Consider the following 19,001-nt stretch of genomic DNA (forward strand, 5'->3'; position numbering starts at 1 on the left):
ATGCAGGGGTATGGAATATCTCTTGTGGATGATAGCAAAGGAGCTTGAAGGTCAGGTCACAGGGAGCAGATTTTTGGTTTTTGGTCACTGAAATTAACAAAATTGATAACTGCTAATTTCATGAGCACACAGCACCGATTAAAAAAAAACTTGTTTGAACATGACAATATTATAATCAACAATGCAAGATATTGTTGTCCTTGGTGAAATGGCCTGGAAAAGGTTTTGGAAACGTCATGGAATTTGTATTTGTTAAGTCTGCAGGAACCCTGGATTAACATTAAATGGTGACAGATATCCAGATTTGTGGAAACATTAAATTTTTTATCACTAAAGATGCCTCAAGCTTTTTCTACAATCCCTGTACATAGTGAGTTTATAAAGTGCCATGTTTCTCATAAAAAATGAATAAAAACCTACCTGATTCCAACTTGTAATTAGAATTAGTTATGTATGTTTTTCATTTCTTTTCAGGCATATATTAAATGTTGAAGACTTGACTCAGTCATTAATTATGATACAGCCAATTCTCTATGCCTATTCCTTCAGTGGAACACCAGAGGTAGGACCTTTATTTTTCTCTTTTTCATGAATCTTTTCATGAATTTCTGAGGTAAAATTTCAATACAAATAAATTAGCCATCTGTAATGTTTAAAGTCCAGAAAAAGCATTAAGACAAAGTCACATTTTTGAGCTTATATATTATTTGAAATGAAAGCTATCACTCAGTTTGAAAATATGGTCACAATTTATTGGTACGCTTAAATATTTCTCTCATAATTATGGTCCTAAATAGAGTTGTGCTAAATCTACAATAATTATCATTTATATTTTTCCATCTGTGTGTCCATCAGCCATACTTATAACCAGCATAGCTTTGCAACTCTTGCTCACAATTTGGATGTGAGATGCCTATTATACGAACATTAAAATGTTTTGCCTCTTTTGGTCTGATTGTGATAGAGTGATTGCCCTTTTCATCAATATAAAATCACCACTGCATCAGATACTTGTAACTGAAAACCATTCAGCATATTCTGATGCAATTTGGTATGCGCATTGTCCCCAGCTTATTGATACTTTTTATGTATTTGGTCAGATTAACTCCATTGTCAAAACAGACAAGTTTGCTAATTCCTACTCTTGAAGGGATAGTCATATTGACATAAGGTTTCATTTGAACACTACATGTATTTAGTCCTAAATAAAAATAATGTGGCCTCACTATATTTGTAAAATCTTGTGACAGCTACCTCTCAAATGGATGATCATACCAGCTGTTGAAAAACATAAAAAAAAAACAGATCTTCATTGCAGTATATAGTTATTCATACATTAAAATTAGGTGATCTTTACTCTAAAATGGATGCCTTGATGGTCATTTTGAATAAATGTTGTCACTTGTCTTGAAGGCATTGTCATGTTGACATGGATTATTCATGTAAACACTCCTTATGGTATATAGTTTGTCCTAAGGAGACTGGTACTGGTCAGATAAAAAATCTTGTTATATAAGTGTGTGTGTGTGTGTGTGTGTGTGTGTGTGTGTGTGTAAGCAAATAAATTGCTGGTTGATGGGTGGAATTTAAGCAATTCATTATTCTGTGTTTTCAGCCAGTTTTGTTAGACACCAGCAGTATTCAACCTGACCGGATTCTCTTGATGGACACTTTCTTCCAGATTGTCATCTATCATGGAGAGGTCAGAATTTTTAATATCTCTTAGCACTGATAACTTGCTATTCTGCTCACAACTGGACTGTTTTACTAGTTGTGTGAATTAACAGCTGTCAGATGTTGATCATGTCATGGCATTGATTTATGGCATAAATTGAAGAATTAATATCAGTAATAAAAAATGTTAGATAAAATGTTTAATGTCTGATATAATCTGCCAAAACAAGTTTAAAATAGGTATGTGATAAAGTGGAAAAGAAGTATACTGAAGTTGTTTACTCATTTTGAATATAGATCATCACTTCTTTTATGCTGTTGTCACATGTTTGTGAACTCTTTAATAACAGAAAAGATATTCTGTATATTATTGTGTGCATTTGTTATATGTGAATATCGGTTTGAGACTGTCTTAGGATATGCCAAAATATGATTGCATTATTTTTCATGGAATTAAGAAAATATCAGGATCATAGTTACAATGTAAATATTTATCATCTGACTTACAGACAATAGCCCAGTGGAGAAAGCAGGGATATCATGAACTGCCCGAGTATGAGAATTTCAAACAGCTACTCCAAGCTCCAGTGGATGACGCACAGGAAATCCTTCAGACTCGTTTCCCAATGCCGAGGTATATAGACACTGATGCTGGGGGCTCCCAGGTGAGTTAGCATTTATACTTTTAAATTAATTTTAGGATTCAAGATCCAGGGTTTATTCAGCAAGTTAATGCAAGACAAAGGATCTTGGCTGAAAGACTTTATTAGCAAAACAATTAGGTAACTAAAAATGGTACGATAAGAATTATATTCAGTATAATGGAGTTAATAGTTATTGGTGATAAAATGATATTTAATAAGTGTTTACATTGTCTTCTAGTTTAAAAACAAAGGAAGAGTAAACTTTAAAAGTACATATATTGTGTATCTTGCCATTCTAGGTTAGCAGTAGTAATCACCTCCATCCATTTATCCATTCACAATTGTGACCACCAGTAGCTCGACAACCCTTGTACATAACTGGATGTCATTTTGGTAGACGAATTGTCTGTTACATGTAGATGTGGCCTTTGAAGGTTATAGCCCCTGACAAGGAACTTCATATCTTTGCGTAGAATGTTGCTTGCAACTGGCATAGCTCAAGAACCATTCAACACATTCTGAAGCAATTTGGTATGAACAATGTCTTGTGGACTTGCATGATCCTTATATGGATTTAGACTTGTTTAGATGAATTAAAGTCATCTGATTCCTCATCCTCCTGGTTTCTGGAAGATAACTCCACCAAAATTTTAGGATTTTGACCGGATGTGGCATGAAGCATCAGATTGATGAGAACTTAAATAAATTTAATGTCCAGCATTCCACAGCATTATCTACCTGAGTTATGGCCTTTCTATTCTTCTAACTTAATTTGGTTCCACATTTTAATTTTACTAAGCTTTGTTGTCTACTACAAGTAAGGACATTAAATTAAGCCTGTGTATCAATCCTTTCATGCTTCAATCATTACTTTATTCCTTTCCTGCATTCCACTTTAATTTCCACATGTTAACTCCCTTAAATCTACTTTCATATTTGGTTTGCAATTTTATACCGATGAGGCTATAGCTGAGATTGGTTGCCAGCCTTTTGTGTCATCTTTTAGCAAAGTTATTTCCCCTGATTATCAGTCCTACGACCTATGAGTTTGGTTGTCAGCATTCTGTCTGTTTTAGGCTATTAGTGTAGATGTATATTTTAGTAATTGGTGGAGTCACCCACTTTCATTTTTGCACAATAGCTCTGTTAATTATTTTTTTAAGATTTCATCACAGTTAACTTCACATTTTGATGTGACTTTGGTGGAGTTTGTTGTTCGAGCCATTTGTGTCATCTTTTAGCAGAATTATTGCCCCTGATTATAAGTCCCCTTTGTTTCCATATGATACTTTTATTATTTATTATCGAATTTCCACAGCTTGATTTTTCATGAGACCTTGCCCAAGTTTTATTGTCAATATTTTACATCATTTAGAAGAACTATAACCCTTGAGTGTTAAACCCACCCACTTTCATTTCTGCACATTAACCTGTGGAACTATTATTGGTTCAGCAAATTTACAATTTGACAATTGATGAGGCTAATGAGAAGGAGATATCAACTTCTAGAATTCAACCAAATTGGCTTCATATTGATGAGATTTCCAACATTCCACAACATGATTTACAAGAGTTGTACCCCTTTAATTGCCTATCGTCGTAACTTTGCTTTCTGCACCATAACTTTACAGTGGAATGTTATTTTTAAACAGAGTTGTTGTGCACCTGTACTTTTATGAGACCTTAAATGAGCTGGATTTTCAGTATTTCACATTGTCGGTTAGGAGACTTATGACCTCAGAATGCTCATCTTCACCTAAAAAAATTTTTTTTACAGGCACTGTTAAGCAAATTGTTATGACTGGGGCACCTGCTGCTAAGAGCTCTAGCTAGAACTTATTTTCAATAAATTATAAGAGATGACAGAGATGAGGAATTTTAATCTTAAGTTTCATAAGAGGTATTTTTGTTATATTTTCAGGCTCGCTTCTTGTTATCCAGAGTGAATCCTTCTATGACACATAACAACATGTATGCCTGGGGAGGAGTAAGTACATTATTCTTGCAGCATATTACACAGTTCAGCCTTAAATCATACCACACTATCCTTTTCAAAACCAAAACCAGTTTAATCTTTCGGATCAGATCTTATACAAAATTACAACAAATAAACTGCAGGTAACTAAGTTTTCAAAACAGTTGTTCATGAATTTGCTTATCATTATTGGGACAGAATTTTTTTAATTGAGTAGATAAGTATGTACTTGAAATATTTTGTGAAGCTGGGCCAGGCTTTGACAAGTTTTTATACATGTTTTGTAAAGCAGGGCCAGGTTTAGACAAAAATGATAAATGTTTAACTGATGCAGGAAGATATTTTTGAGAATGCCCCTCAAATAATACTCCCATGCATTCTGAGTTTTCATTGTCATGAACCTTGCAGATACAGCAACAGTAGTTTATAAAGAACGGGTCTATATTTCAGAAAATAAAATCTCTTCTAAATGTTTTTAAAATATCATCTCTCTCTTTTTATCATGGAAGAGTTATGTAGCTTTGTAATTCAGCAATTTAGAACACTAGTCATATGGGCCACATTTGTTCATAGAATTTTGAAATTTTGGCTTCGTGGTTTCCGATTCAACCAAAGTTGGCAGTGACAATGATAAATATTACACGATAACATTATCATGAATATATGACTAAAAATGGAACAAAGTATATTTGTATAGTAAAACCTGACATTCATTTCAGAGCTAGTCTTTACATATAAACTGGGGACTCTTGTTCCATTTAAACAATCTTTCATTTATTTTTTTCCCCTTATAGTAATCCTCATGTTTTAAATTGTACTTTTAATGTTATTGGTTGTAAACAGTGAAATTTAATCTTTATATGATTTAGTTATTACATTTAATACAGATAGTCTGCTACTGGCTTCTTACATAAGTGCCCATGATGCCATTCTTTCTTATGTTTTTGTTCTGCCTCACCATGTATACTTGTCCATTTAGTTTGTCAATATGAAACTTTTTCCTGAAAATTTCTTTAAAACTATTCACAGGTGTAGTCACACATTTTACTTTTATCATCTTTGCACATCTATAGTTGCAGACTTGACATTTTCTCAAAATTCAAAAATATAATGAATCGGAACAAACTGTCTCAAAGAAGGAAAAAATAGGTTGCTAAGAGACTTAATGTTGTACAGGCAAACACTAAGCTATAAAGGCAGATTTCTTTTTATTTTCCACTCTGAGAAAAAAGTCTTTTTGTTTTTTCTTCTTAACTCAGTTTAGAAACTTTACCACTAAAGAAAAAATATTGGACTTGTTTTGAGGGAAGATGGTTTATCTAACAATATCTGACTCTTTGTATTTGTTACCTTCATTTTTGCTGTATCTGTTTTACATAGTTTTGAACATCTTTACCTCTTTCTTTGTGTTGTTGTTTACAACATATTTGTATGTTTATCTTCCTCACTATATTTTATTGGATGCAATTGTTGCTCATACATTTTTAGAACCTACCTTTAAACATCACCATTTAGCCAGTATTGTTCTGACATGATATTAAAAGTTATACATACATATACCTACATATTCTAACTTCTCATTCTAGCATATATTGGTATTCGTTTTGAAAAAACTAAATTTTCTCATCTTTGTTTGCTTTTCCTGTTGCAAATAAAATTTATATACATGCCTCCTGATTTGTTTTGCCAATAGTTTTAATCAGACTAAATGGCTTTTTTATATTCAGTTTGCATATGACATCCATTTTTTTAAGCTTTACAGCATGTGACATTTAATGTTCTCCAAGGCGAAATCTGAAATATGTGCATTGATCCTATTTAGAGCATTTGATTAATGCCCAGTTCTCCCAGTATCAAAGTTACTTTAACATTTATGATCTATACTTTCACTATTTTATTCTGATTGTTCAAGAATTATTAAAAACCTGAACTAATGTTCTGGCAAGCATACACTAAAGTATACAAAACAATATTTTATATGGTAGAAAGTCTCATATAATGTTCCCATCTCTTTTTTCATTTTGAGCAGTCAACTGGCGGAGGGGTTTGTATTTTGATACTGTACACATTAATTATCAAGATTTTTGACAAATGTTTGCAAGCAATAGTAGATTCTAATACAGTTAAAAATATGTATGCCTGATCTTTCTTTTATTTCCTATTCCATTGCAAATATCTGCACTTCTTTATATTGATGATATGCTGTTACTTATTATCTACCATCTCTCCATCCATTGTCCGTCCATTAGCACAAGATTTGTTCACTACCTCTAAACTACTTGGATGATTTCCATGAAACTGTACACATACATTTATTCAGGGTCTGTTTGGTTCTAAGTTAGATTGGTGACACTCTGACATCCAGTATGGCCACTATGATGAAGATGGCCTTAAATCTTGCTTATTGTTATGGTTACAACAACATGGATTTTTCCCTGAAAGACTTCCTATAATGATTACTTGGTCCTAAATGAAAATGGTTTCTATCTGACATTCAGTATGGCCATCATGGCAACCATCTTAAAAATCATGTTAATGATACTTCTCCTTAATGAAACATACTGATGCAAGGATTTAGTTCAAGACTTCTTATGATATCTAGGTGGTTATAAATGAAAATGCTCCCATCACACATACAGTAATAGTTTTTATAATGTTTTGTGGTCCTTAATTTTTAAAAAAATGGTGTTTAAATGACATCCAATTTCATGGCTATGGTCTTTAAATTCTTGTTATTGCTGCTAAAGAGAAAAATCAGTAATTGTAGTGACACATGGACACTTTGTATTTAACTAGTCCAAAGTGAAAATGGAGCAGATCAGAGTATGGTTGCCATGGCATCTGTATTAAAAGCCTTGTTTAGCTACTTCTTTTGAACAGATGGTACAGTAAACATGGAGTTTTCACTGAGAACCATTTGATTTCTATCTGATCCTAAAAAACATTGGCATGTTACTTTTGACATCCACCCTCCCCCATTGGTTTTATTTTAGATATCAAGTCTTCATTGCTATCTGTTCATCCTCCTAAAACATCATACTAAATAAGGGGTTAGTGTGATGATTGGTTGGCCTGGTGTCAGGATAATGTGACTGGGTGGGACATGATGCTACATGTCTGCAGAATGATATCCCAGTGCTAGCCATCACTATAAACTGCCACACTGCAGACATCATAGCAATATGACTGAAAAATTATAAAAGATCTGTTAAAAATCCAAATCACAAACACACACACCAAATATATATTATCACCCTGTCTCAACTGGTGTAGATGGATAAGGTTGCATAATGAGTCTAGTGACGGGTAGACAACAATAGATGGACATGACCAATTATAATATCTGGAAAGTGCATATATAATGAAAGAAGAGGTGGTCTTGCATGTGAAAGATCAAGCATGCATTTATATGTAAAACACTGCTAGCACATTTAGTACTGTGTCAACTAGCAGGGTTTACACTTTACCTTGGATATTCCAAGCATATATTTACATATCAGGTTGCATCCACAAAAGATAGTTCTAGAATGAAATCACGTGTTTTACCAACATTTGTTTTATTTACTGTCCTGTCGGTAATAGGCCTCTTCATTGGGAGGTTCTGAAACTGGAGAAGTTAAAATTCTCCCATGTAAACAATTTGGGAGATGGGGAAGATTTAATTGGTAGGTAGGAGAGGAACTTTAGGGAGTAGTATCCAATGCATCATTATTCAGCAACAAAACATCAGCCCTGAATATAGTGAACTGGAATCTGGTGAAAGGCAAACATTAGCATGCCTTTGAGAATACATTTATCTTCATGCATTTAAAATGAGATCATACAATGTCCTTTTGAAGTTGTCAATGAAAAGGTCTGTTCAACCTCACTTTTTTAAACCACAACATAGAGAATGCTGTTTTAAACTTTCAGCTTTTAATGCATATTCCTAGTTGAACTCTGTCTCTATCTCTCTCTCTCTCTCTCATACAAGGACCAAGTGTATTGAATGGGTATATACAAACTACTATGGGCAGATAGCCACATTCATGTACATTTATATTGCTATTTCTATCATTAGCCAGTGACAGTAGCAGGGGATGGTGCTCAGGTACAAATATTACATCATGCTTTGTCTGTTGGTGATGGACATAAAATGGGCTTCACAAAATGGAATAATAGGAATGGGAAATTGCTTTAAAATTATTGTCAGTCTGCAGCTATTAGCTAGTTTCAATCTGAAGGGAATTTTGGTATGATGTTCGAAACTTCAGCTTCAGAATTGATAGCAGACAACTTCTTACTGTTAAGTACTGTCTTTACCTGTGTACAAGTCAAGTCAAACAACAAAGAAAAACAACATAGACAGCTCCAGTAGATTATGTTTGTTCTACTGTGAACTCCCAAGAGACTGCATAGACCCACATCTGCTGGCACATGTGATAATAGATCTGGATCTCTGCAGTTATTAGACTTGCAAGCAGTTATAAACTAAACAAGTTTGACAACCAGAAATTAGTTATGAGCTGTAATCTCATTTGATAATATTGAAGAGAACATTATCTCATTTGTTTTAATGTGGGTTTATTTTGGTTAAAATATTGGTATTGTAATATTTGATTCAGTGATTTAATTAGTATTATTTGTTAAAAATAAGGTAAACAGTGCAGTGTTTTGTCAAATACTGGCAGCAATGTAATGACAGTATCATTACAGTATAACCTGTCTTGAAAGACCAGTCCTCTCCTACGCAATCTCTCATGATAGGTCATAAAACTGTATAATTAATAAATCTATGCATGGATAACCTTGTCTTTCAAGACCCTGGTTTCTCATAGCAGTGGCCTCTCAAGACAGGTTTACTATATAACCAAAAGAGATAGGTAATTTGACATTCCCTAGATATTTTAACCTCTATTAAAATGCATATTATTTTCTGCTGCCTGATGATGTTCAGGTATTCATTAACAGCATGTACAATATAGAAAGCCTGGGAACATGGGAATTGGTGATGGTTTCAGCAATGTCCTTGGAGTGTCACTTGACTTTTATGATAATGATCCATTCAAATCTTCATATTATTATCATTTTTCTAGATTGCCCCTATAGCTGATGGGCACGTATAAATCGTATAAAATGGTAGCTTATGGTGAAATAACAAATTCATTATTCCCACCATCAAGGTGGGGGGAAGGTAATGTTACAGCTGTGAGTCCATCAGTACATCTGTTCTTCAAGACTTGACTTTTCTTTCTGCTCTGAAAACAGATTCATAAGTTCAAACCATATTTGAAAAGGGCTTATTGTCAGTAAGACTAAATCCCAGTTTGATGCTTATCTCTGGGGGGATGACAGAAATTGGCAAATTGATGGCCCCTGTTTGTCTAAAAAAAATTGCCCTTACAACACACATTCTATTTGTTTGATGAATCTTTAAGGATTGATGGATTGACATCAGGTTACATAAAAGCCTTAATATCAAGAAAATGCGAGACAAGTTTGATTTTCACATTTTTGTGAAGCTTTATGGTATTATTAACGAGGCATCTACATCCACTGGATGTTAAAAATCCAAATCACACATCCATTGAATGCAATTCTACCTCAGTCTGACCTATTACAACATACACCATGCAATTCTACCTCAGTCTGACCTATTATGACATACATCATGCAATTCTACCTCAGTCTGACCTGTTACAACATACATCATACAATTCTACTCAGTCTGACTTATTACAACATACATCATGCAATTCTACCTCAGTCTGACTTATTACAACATACATCATGCAATTCTACCTCAGTCTGACTTATTACAACATACATCATGCAATTCTACCTCAGTCTGACCTGTTACAAACATCATACAATTCTACCTCAGTCTGACTTATTACAACATACATCATGCAATTCTACCTTGGTCTGAATCATTACAACTTACATCATGCAATTCTACCTCAGTCTGACTGATTACAACATACATCATGCAATTCTACCTCAGTCTGACTTATTACAACATACATCATGCAATTCTACCTCAGTCTGACTTATTACTACATACATCATGCAATTCTACCTCAGTCTGAATCATTACAACTTACATCATGCAATTCACATCATTCTCTCAGTTATCAGCACTTGGAATCTGTTCATTCAGAAAGTGTCTTTGCCAATAAAGTCTCAGTTTGCACAAAAATAATCCTATAATCTTCTCTTGCCTTATTGGGTCTTGAGTAGTAATTTTTTTTACATGGAAACCAGTTGGCCACCTGAAGTTGATCTGAAATTAAGTACTTTAATTTGACCAAAGATTAAAAACTCTGGGAAGTCCAGATAACTATTCCATTACATTATGATGAAAGGTTTAAAGCTCTGGGAAGTCCAGAAAACTATTTAATTACATTATGATAAAAGGTTTAAAGCTCTGGGAAGTCCAGAAAACTATTCCATTACATTATGATAAAAGCTTTAAAGCTCTGGGAAGTCCAGAAAACTATTTAATTACATTATGATAAAAGCTTTAAAGCTCTGGGAAATCCAGAAAACTTATCCGTTACATTATGATGATAGAAGAATGTCACAAATAACTATGCTAATCTAGTTCTTCTTTGGAACTGATTCAAATATTAGTGCATGTACATGTTATTTTGTCTTTCAAAGGCAGTGTCATGTTTTCTTATTATTATTATTCGTATTATTGACTTTGATTCTAAACTTATATTTAAACAATATTTTCCACCAGTTACATATGCACCAAGCAATGTGCAAGTGGGTGCAGTCTTTATGTAAGTTAAGCCTTAACATAAATGCCATGGTCACTCATGTTGCAGGTCAGTACAACTCGTGTTACTGTATTGATTTCTTCTCTTGTAGGATGCCAACGCAGCAGTGCTGACAGATGATGTCAGTTTGCAGGTGTTTATGGAACACCTTAAGAAGCTTGCTGTCTCCACCTCCTCCTGAAGGTCACCAGGTCAGGTGATCAGTGATGTCAGTGGTCATGGTAACATCAGTGCAGACCCCATCGATGACAAAACCATTACACTCATGTGATCAGTAACAACTGTGCAATTGTGGCGGTTACTAGACTTTTATTTAGCACAAATTTTGCTCATAGACCCTGAATTTAATATTTTGTCTGGATAACTTGAAGTGATGACAATTTTTCCAATCCTGTTGTTTAAACCAGTGTTACATACCTGTCCAGTTAACTGTTATGAAAATCATTATGAGAAATATTGTAATGCTTTGCTACATAATTTGCATAATGAAAAGCTATAATTAAATGTTACAATAGATGTTAATAAACGTGTAGTTTACTTTACTGGTATTGCATTATTGTCTTGAATAAGTAATTGTTTCAAAAGTATGCAATAAAATTGCGCATAGAAGTTGTACATGTACCTAACAGTTATTTGCCTAGTACCCATACATTACCCACATATTAATTTAAAGCTGCTTTACTATTTATCTAGTGAGATTTGGTTAATTGCAAACTCTATGTATTTCATTGATTTATTACCTCCAGATAATCTGTGGAAACCTAGTTTTGCAGAAATTTACTGCCAGTGATCTACTTACAAGCTTGAAAGAAAGATACATATCAGACTACTTTTAATGAGTCAAGGTAATTAGATTATAACTCTGTGTACATCACTGTTACAGTAATGTCACATCATGTCAGTGTGAATTGCTTGTCACCAGTATCTTACTACAGGATAACTGCTTCTGTACTGGGACAGTAATGTCACATGATATCAATGAGAATTGCTAGTCACCAATACCTCATTAGAGAATAACTGTTTCTGCACTGTTAGAGTAATGTCACAAAATCTCAATGACAATTGCTAGTCACAAGTACCTTAGGACAATAATAACTGCTTCTGTAATGGGACAGTAATGTCACATCATGTCAGTGTGAATTGTTTGTCACCAGAATACAGGATAACTGCTTGTCACTGGAACATATGTCACACACTTCCAAATAAAATACTAAGAAACTTATATGTACTTCATAAATTTGAACCCAAATACCATTTTGCTTATTTATACAGAGAAATATTATTATTGATAGTTATCTAGAGGATGCAGGCAACTTTACTGTGATTCATTTATATTGAATTGTATCACATAGAATGGCATAATAATGCATGAAGTAGGGTTTTCTTTACAGTACTCTGTACTTGTAGTCTTTTCATTGAAACTCATCTCCATACTTATGTCTGATGTCATGATGTAAGAATGTACTTGTACATAATCTTTTCATCTAAATTGATTGCCATACTTCTGTCTGATGCCATGATGTAAGACTGTACTTGTACTTAAGTAGTCTTTTCATTTAACTGATTGCCATACTTATGTCTGATGTCATGATGTAAGACTGCTTGTACTTACAGTAGATGTTTCATCTAAATTGATTGCCATACTTCTGTCTGATGCCATGGTGTAAGACTGTACTTGTACTTAAGTAGTCTTTTCATTTAAACTGATTGCCATACTTAATTATGTTTGATGTCATGATGTAAGACTGTACTTGTACTTACAGTAGACTTTTCATCTAAATTGATTGCCATACATAATTATGTTTAATGTCATGATGTAAAACTCCATTATTACAAGATGAAAATTGGAAGTATTTGTAAAGATTTCTGATTTTATTTCAAGTGTGTGAAAACTTTCACTATGTGGTATACATTCTTAATTAAAACTGTGATTACAGTACTCCATAGATCTATTTTAAAGGTAAATGTATGAACATGTTAATTATATTAAAAAAATTACACACTTAATCAGCTGACGTTATTTATAAGTACACATTTGTAAAAAGTGGGTAGTGTGTTCTTCTGTAAGTGAAAAAAAAAAGCAAGTCATTTTACTACTGTGTATGGGGAAATTTCCATTTGGTTAATTTTTTTTTTTTTTTTTGACCAGCCTTGAAATTGACAAATTTTAACTTGCAGAATGGATTGCAATAATTGTTGGGAAATTGTACATTTGCTAAAATTATACATATTTCAGACTTGTACAAAAATTATGAAAAATTGAAACAGACATTGAACAAAATTCCCTTTAGGGTATTAATCTTGTTTAAGTATATTTAATTAATTTGTGAATACTCACATTGGGTGTCTTTAAAAATTTGAGTCAAATATCTTGTGAAGAATTGACATCAGAATGACAATAAAGATCAGCACAGATTGACTGTCATGACTGTCGCCTGGCCAGAGTCTAGAAAAATAGGGATATGCTGAGCTGGATTTGAATTTACTTTTTTCCAATATTTTTATTTCGTTATTCACATTGGAATACATATTTGAAACAGGAACCATCATTGTGTACACAGGCCTTGTTTCAATTACAGTTAAACCTGTCAATAGCAGCCACCCACTGGAAAAGGCAAAACTGGCCTGTGTACACATGTTCACCTTTTAAAATTGGTTTTGGAACTAATTCCATGTACTGAATATCATTATCATTTATTATTATTATTATTATTATTACAATTCTGTTAATCAAAATTGTTTTATATGCACTATTCATCAACATTATAAAATAAGCACATATGTTGTTTTCTTCTAATTTATGTTAAATACTAGATCACTGTATCCTGTTAATCCGTCCTATAAGTTAAATCATCACTGACTTGAAATAATCACTGATCTTAGTTTGTTTCGCACATCATGACAAATCAATAATTTTACTACAGATGGACATCTTACAGAGGACTGACAATTTTGAAAAACAGCTTGTGTAGGTTGGGTTGGAAACAGCTGTTCAAGCTACAAAATAATATCTCGACTAACTTTAAACTAGTTACTCATCTCACCGAGATCAAAAGACAGTTGGCTGATGTAAAAAAGCTTGTGATGAATAGCTTTAACACTTTTTTCAGTCATATTGCTATGATGTCTGCAGTGTGGCAGTTTATAGTGATGTCTAGCACAGGGGCATCATGCTGCAGACATGTAGCATCATGTCCCACCCAGTCACATTATCGTGAAACAACGCCAACCAGTCCTAGCACTAACTTTTTTAAGCCAAGCATCAAGCGAGGCAGCTGCTGGTACAAATTTGATATGTCTTTGGTATGACTCGGATGGGGTTCAAACCTGCGACCTCCCATATCCGAGGTAGATGGTCTAACCAGTTAGGCCATGGAGCAGTTCTGGAATAGGAAATCGGAGGAAACCATATATGGTTTTTCATTATCACCCATGTACTGAAACTTTGCATGCCTTTACTGATGAGTTTTAAACACCGAATGACCACTGACTCTAATGAAAATGGATGTAACTTGTATCTTGAATGTGTGTGTGTGCATGCCTGCATGCGTGTTGCTCAATGGTACCTCAGCACAAAAGTGGCTCTGAAGCAGGTTTGGTGACAAAACTTGTTAAGTTTAAGTGTACAAAAATGTATGAAGGTAAAGCATTCCAAAGAAATGTATAATTATGTACAGCAAGATCAAATATAAAATCTAAAGATATTCGGTAAAGTGTATGTAAAATAACATAAAGGTAACACCTGCTAAATAATTTCAGTTCACAAGCAAACAGATGTACATATTGAATTGTTACTGTTAAACTGGAACAAAAGGACACTGTGATAATACAGTTACCGTATTTTCGCGCATTTAATACGCACCTAATTATAAGACGCACCCATATATAAGACGCGGGTTTTGACGATTTGTGTAAAAAATATTTTACATAAGACGCCCACAAATATAAGACGCACACGGCCTAGCCATCTGCCGCACTGAGCAATTTATCTCCAGTGGTTTCCTTTCCTTTATCATAAATGAAAATTTGTCCAATGTTTCATCACCCGTTGGATGTAAACAAGGCTTCATTACCATTTTTAGTTGAAATCAAAGAATTGTCTGAGGCAGGACCGCAACAGTTATCGTTTATTCTTATCTCCCGCTGGGCCAATAGCGGATGGGTTGAGTACCTGGTATCTAGATTCTAGAACAATAAACGCCAGATATAAAGGTGGCTTCATTGATCTGCTAGGCCAAGTCTTCAGCGGGTGGGATTAGTACCGTACATAGACCAATAAATGCCTGATGTATGCGGTTAGCATATATACCGGTAAACGTGGGAACAGTCTCTTATTACCGGTATATATAAATGAGAACAATACGGTACATTGATTTTTGATCAAGTCAAACACTATTTACTAACAGTTTATTATATTGTGTTTAATAAAATTTTTAAATATATGGTAGAACTGATTTTCATATTTAAGTCCTATATTGAACAAATTCTTATCTTGTTTTCGAACTATTTAGTCTTGTCTTGTTTTCGAACGCACCCGCCAAAGATACTGAAAATTTAAGTATCTTTGAACCCAACCGGATGTATAGGTAATATAGCCACCGTAGTTTTTGCTGTGATAATTAATAACAACAAACAAAACTATTTAAACATACTATATGATATAAATTTAAAACATTTACTCCTACTAAACTTAGATCTGCAATAATTATACAAAACGTTGAAACGAAAGGATTTGAAATTTGAAGTGGCCTGCATTGGATTGGTACACGTGGTAATTACTGAACACTTACCCAATTGTTTTTGCAACTAGGAATGATAATCGTGAAACGTGAATATCGACCGCAATAATCATCCTTCAATATCACACACTGTACCGTTCGTTCGTGTTAAAAAATATTTAGATAAGACGCCCATTAATATAAGACGCACCCTGGGTGCGGGGTAAGTAAAATTTTGTATAAGACACGTCTTATATACGCGAAAATACGGTATTTTTCCCACTTTACAGCAAATGAATTGTTCCAACTTCTACTCTAATGATAAAAACTGCCTCGCTTTTGAATTGTACATATTGAGTTACAATGTCAGCGTGCCTGGAGGACAGAGTACAACCAGGACAAGAAATGTTTGAACATTAGTTCACATGATATTTCTTTATCTAAACAATTGTGATATAAAAAAAAAACACACAAATGCCGAAAATTCTGTGGAGCTAGTTTCGCATTTAATCTGTTTCTTTGGGCACGAAATGTTTTGAAAGTAACAGATGATGTCTTTTATTTTAAAACAACAATTACATCATTACATAACGTCATACATGATATGCATCATCATAACAATTTTATATATATATATATTTATATGAATATATATCAGGATCTAAAAGATACACAAGTCTCTAATGAAACTTGAATTAGTAAAATAATAAAATATATTATTTTATTATTTATCTAAAATATGCAAAAATAGATTTAGATGGCACTGTAGATAAGTGCCAGTGATCTCTTAAGGAAGGAAGAAACCATGGATTGGTTAGGAGACATCTAGCAGAGGCAGTTGACTGTTACACACAGGACAGTTATATAGGAAAGTTACCATGGTGAAATTAGAATGGCCATCATGAAGAGGTGTTAGATAAGTAAAGGTGACTGTTAGGACATGTTTGACTATTCTATCATGTGGTATTTTTGTAAAGTATCCTTTATAAAAATAAAACTTATTTGTTCAAGTCCAGTAAAATGTACTGTATATACTCATTTATAAGTTGGATCCAACTGCAAACCACATAGACCCTGATCTGCTGGTCAGTATGCTATCCAGCTGTAAACTACATACACCCTGATCTGCTGGTACAGTAAGCTTGCCAACTGCAAACCACATAGACCCTGATCTGCTGGCACAGTATGCTATCTTACTGCAAATCACATAGACCCTGATCTGCTGGCATAGTATGCTATCTTACTGCAAATCACATAGACCCTGATCTGCTGGTACATTATGGTATCCAGCTGGAAACTATATACACCCTGATCTGCTGGTATAGTATGCTTGCCAACTGCAAACCACATGTACCCTGATCTGCTGGTATAGTGTTTCCAACTGCAAACCACACATACCCTGATCTGCTGGCACAGTATGCTATCTTACTGCAAGCCACACAGACCCTGATCTGCTGTCACAGTATGCTATGGCAAAACAGGATCTGTGTTGTTTGTAGTTGGATCCAACTTACAACAGTGTACATAACAGTAAATTTATTTCCAGTATAGGCATATCCCTCAGAGATTTTTGATATTTATTTAAATTTATCCTGTATTTAAAATGCTTCACTCTTCACAAATAAGCCCTTGCAGATAATATTTTTATGCTTCAAAGCTTTTATGCCATGTAAATATTATTTATGATTTAGATAAGAGCAAGTAATAAGTTACATGTGCATGCCCACCAATCTTTTATCTCTTGGAACAATGAAGGTATTGTAAGATATATTTCCTTGCCAAACTCTGCAATGTACATTTTATATATATATATATCTGTGTGAATAAATCAAAACCAATGTTTTTGCCCTTCTTTCAATAACTTCCATTTAACTTCAACCACCCATCAGTTCTGAGTAATGATGTATCACGTAAATTAGTGTTTTTACTTTCTCTGACAGTTTAATTTTCTTTATTTATCACCATTCTCATTGAGGACCAACTTGATATAAGAAATCGTTCAGTGGAAATCACACTGATAGCACTAACTTTTCAGGAAAAGTAGTAATTGTAATAATTATGTGGCCACATTGGAGGTCTGATCAACACCAGTTTCTTTTAGGACCAAGTACATGTCGTATGTCTTAGAGCAAATACTCATTTTCGACACCATGAAAAATTGGGGTGAAATAGTGAAAGATTTTGAAGTCCGTCACTAGATTGGAAACCTGATTAGTACTGTTTTTATTTAGGACCAACTAGACATAAGAAGTACCATATCATAAGAAGTTTTAAAACCTCGTGGCAGTATGAAATTCCATTCAGGATGAGTAGCTATAACTAGTATTAAAAATGGATGCCATGTCATGGATAAGACTTTCATGATGTTTGTCTTGAGTCACCATTTTCACTTGGAACTAAATAGATCATGGGATGAATGTGCATGTAAAATATCATGCTAAGCATCCCAGTAGTTTAAGAAGAGCTGTAATTATTGTTGGTTTGTTGTTTACAGCACACCAACACGTGTAGGTTATTTTGTGCCAGTGTAATTGGAGTAAAGTGCATTACCCAAGGACATGCTACAGTTGTTGACCCAAGCTGATGCAGTGATAGAATTTGAGCCTGCACCTTTTCAGTTGCATGTCCAGCATGCAAACCAATGAGCCGCTACAATTCATGCGAAGCAATAATAACAGATTGTCCAACAGATGAACATAGCTTGTAAAGGGCATTAAGCTTTACTGGTTTCTAAACAGTAGAGCAAAATACCAACCTGATGCCCAACATGGTAGCCATCTTGAAAATTGTCATTGCTACTCTGTCTGCCCATATGATCAATTCAGCATGGGCTTTTTTATATAAATTATTTGTTTTACAAATGTAGTTAGTCTGAAATGAAAATATTACCTTCTGATGTCCAACATCGCTGCTATGATAGCAGTCTTGGAAATCTTATTACTACTTCAGATTGAATGGTCCAATGGACATGCAAATTTCCCTAAGGCTTATTATGATATGTAGCTACTTCTGAATGAATGGTCCAATGGACATGCACTTATTATGATATGTAGCTACTTCAGATTGAATGGTCCAATGGACATGCAAATTTCCCTAAGGCTTACTATGATATGCAGCTTCTTCTGAATGAATGGTCCAGTGAACATGCAAATTTCCCCTAAGGCTTACTGTGATATGTAGCTACTTCTGAATGAATGGTCTAATAGACATGCAAATTTCCCTAAGG

At 34.0% G+C, this 19,001-nt stretch overlaps 1 protein-coding gene across 3 annotated transcripts in view; it reads left to right on the forward strand.

The window, feature by feature from the left end:
* LOC149804737 (protein transport protein Sec23A-like) overlaps nucleotides 1-17,615 on the forward strand; it is a 52,401-nt gene extending 34,786 nt beyond the window's left edge. Inside the window, exons 16-21 of one of the 3 annotated variants that reach the window (XM_089943670.1) lie at nucleotides 475-562; nucleotides 1,616-1,702; nucleotides 2,184-2,339; nucleotides 4,240-4,305; nucleotides 6,323-6,337; nucleotides 11,149-17,615. In XM_089943670.1, coding sequence (XP_089799796.1) covers nucleotides 475-562; nucleotides 1,616-1,702; nucleotides 2,184-2,339; nucleotides 4,240-4,305; nucleotides 6,323-6,337; nucleotides 11,149-11,238 — 502 coding nt within the window. In that variant the 3' untranslated portion in view covers nucleotides 11,239-17,615. Of the gene's footprint in view, nucleotides 1-474; nucleotides 563-1,615; nucleotides 1,703-2,183; nucleotides 2,340-4,239; nucleotides 4,306-6,322; nucleotides 6,338-8,353; nucleotides 8,384-11,148 lie in introns of all 3 variants that reach the window. The other 2 variants (XM_089943661.1, XM_089943678.1) reach the window with 2 other exon arrangements.
* Nucleotides 17,616-19,001: the final 1,386 nt, after the last annotated feature.

The sequence above is a fragment of the Sinohyriopsis cumingii genome, chromosome 2 (genome assembly GCF_028554795.1).
Source record: "Sinohyriopsis cumingii isolate HCF-2022 chromosome 2, ASM2855479v2, whole genome shotgun sequence".
NCBI lineage: Eukaryota > Metazoa > Mollusca > Bivalvia > Unionida > Unionidae > Sinohyriopsis > Sinohyriopsis cumingii.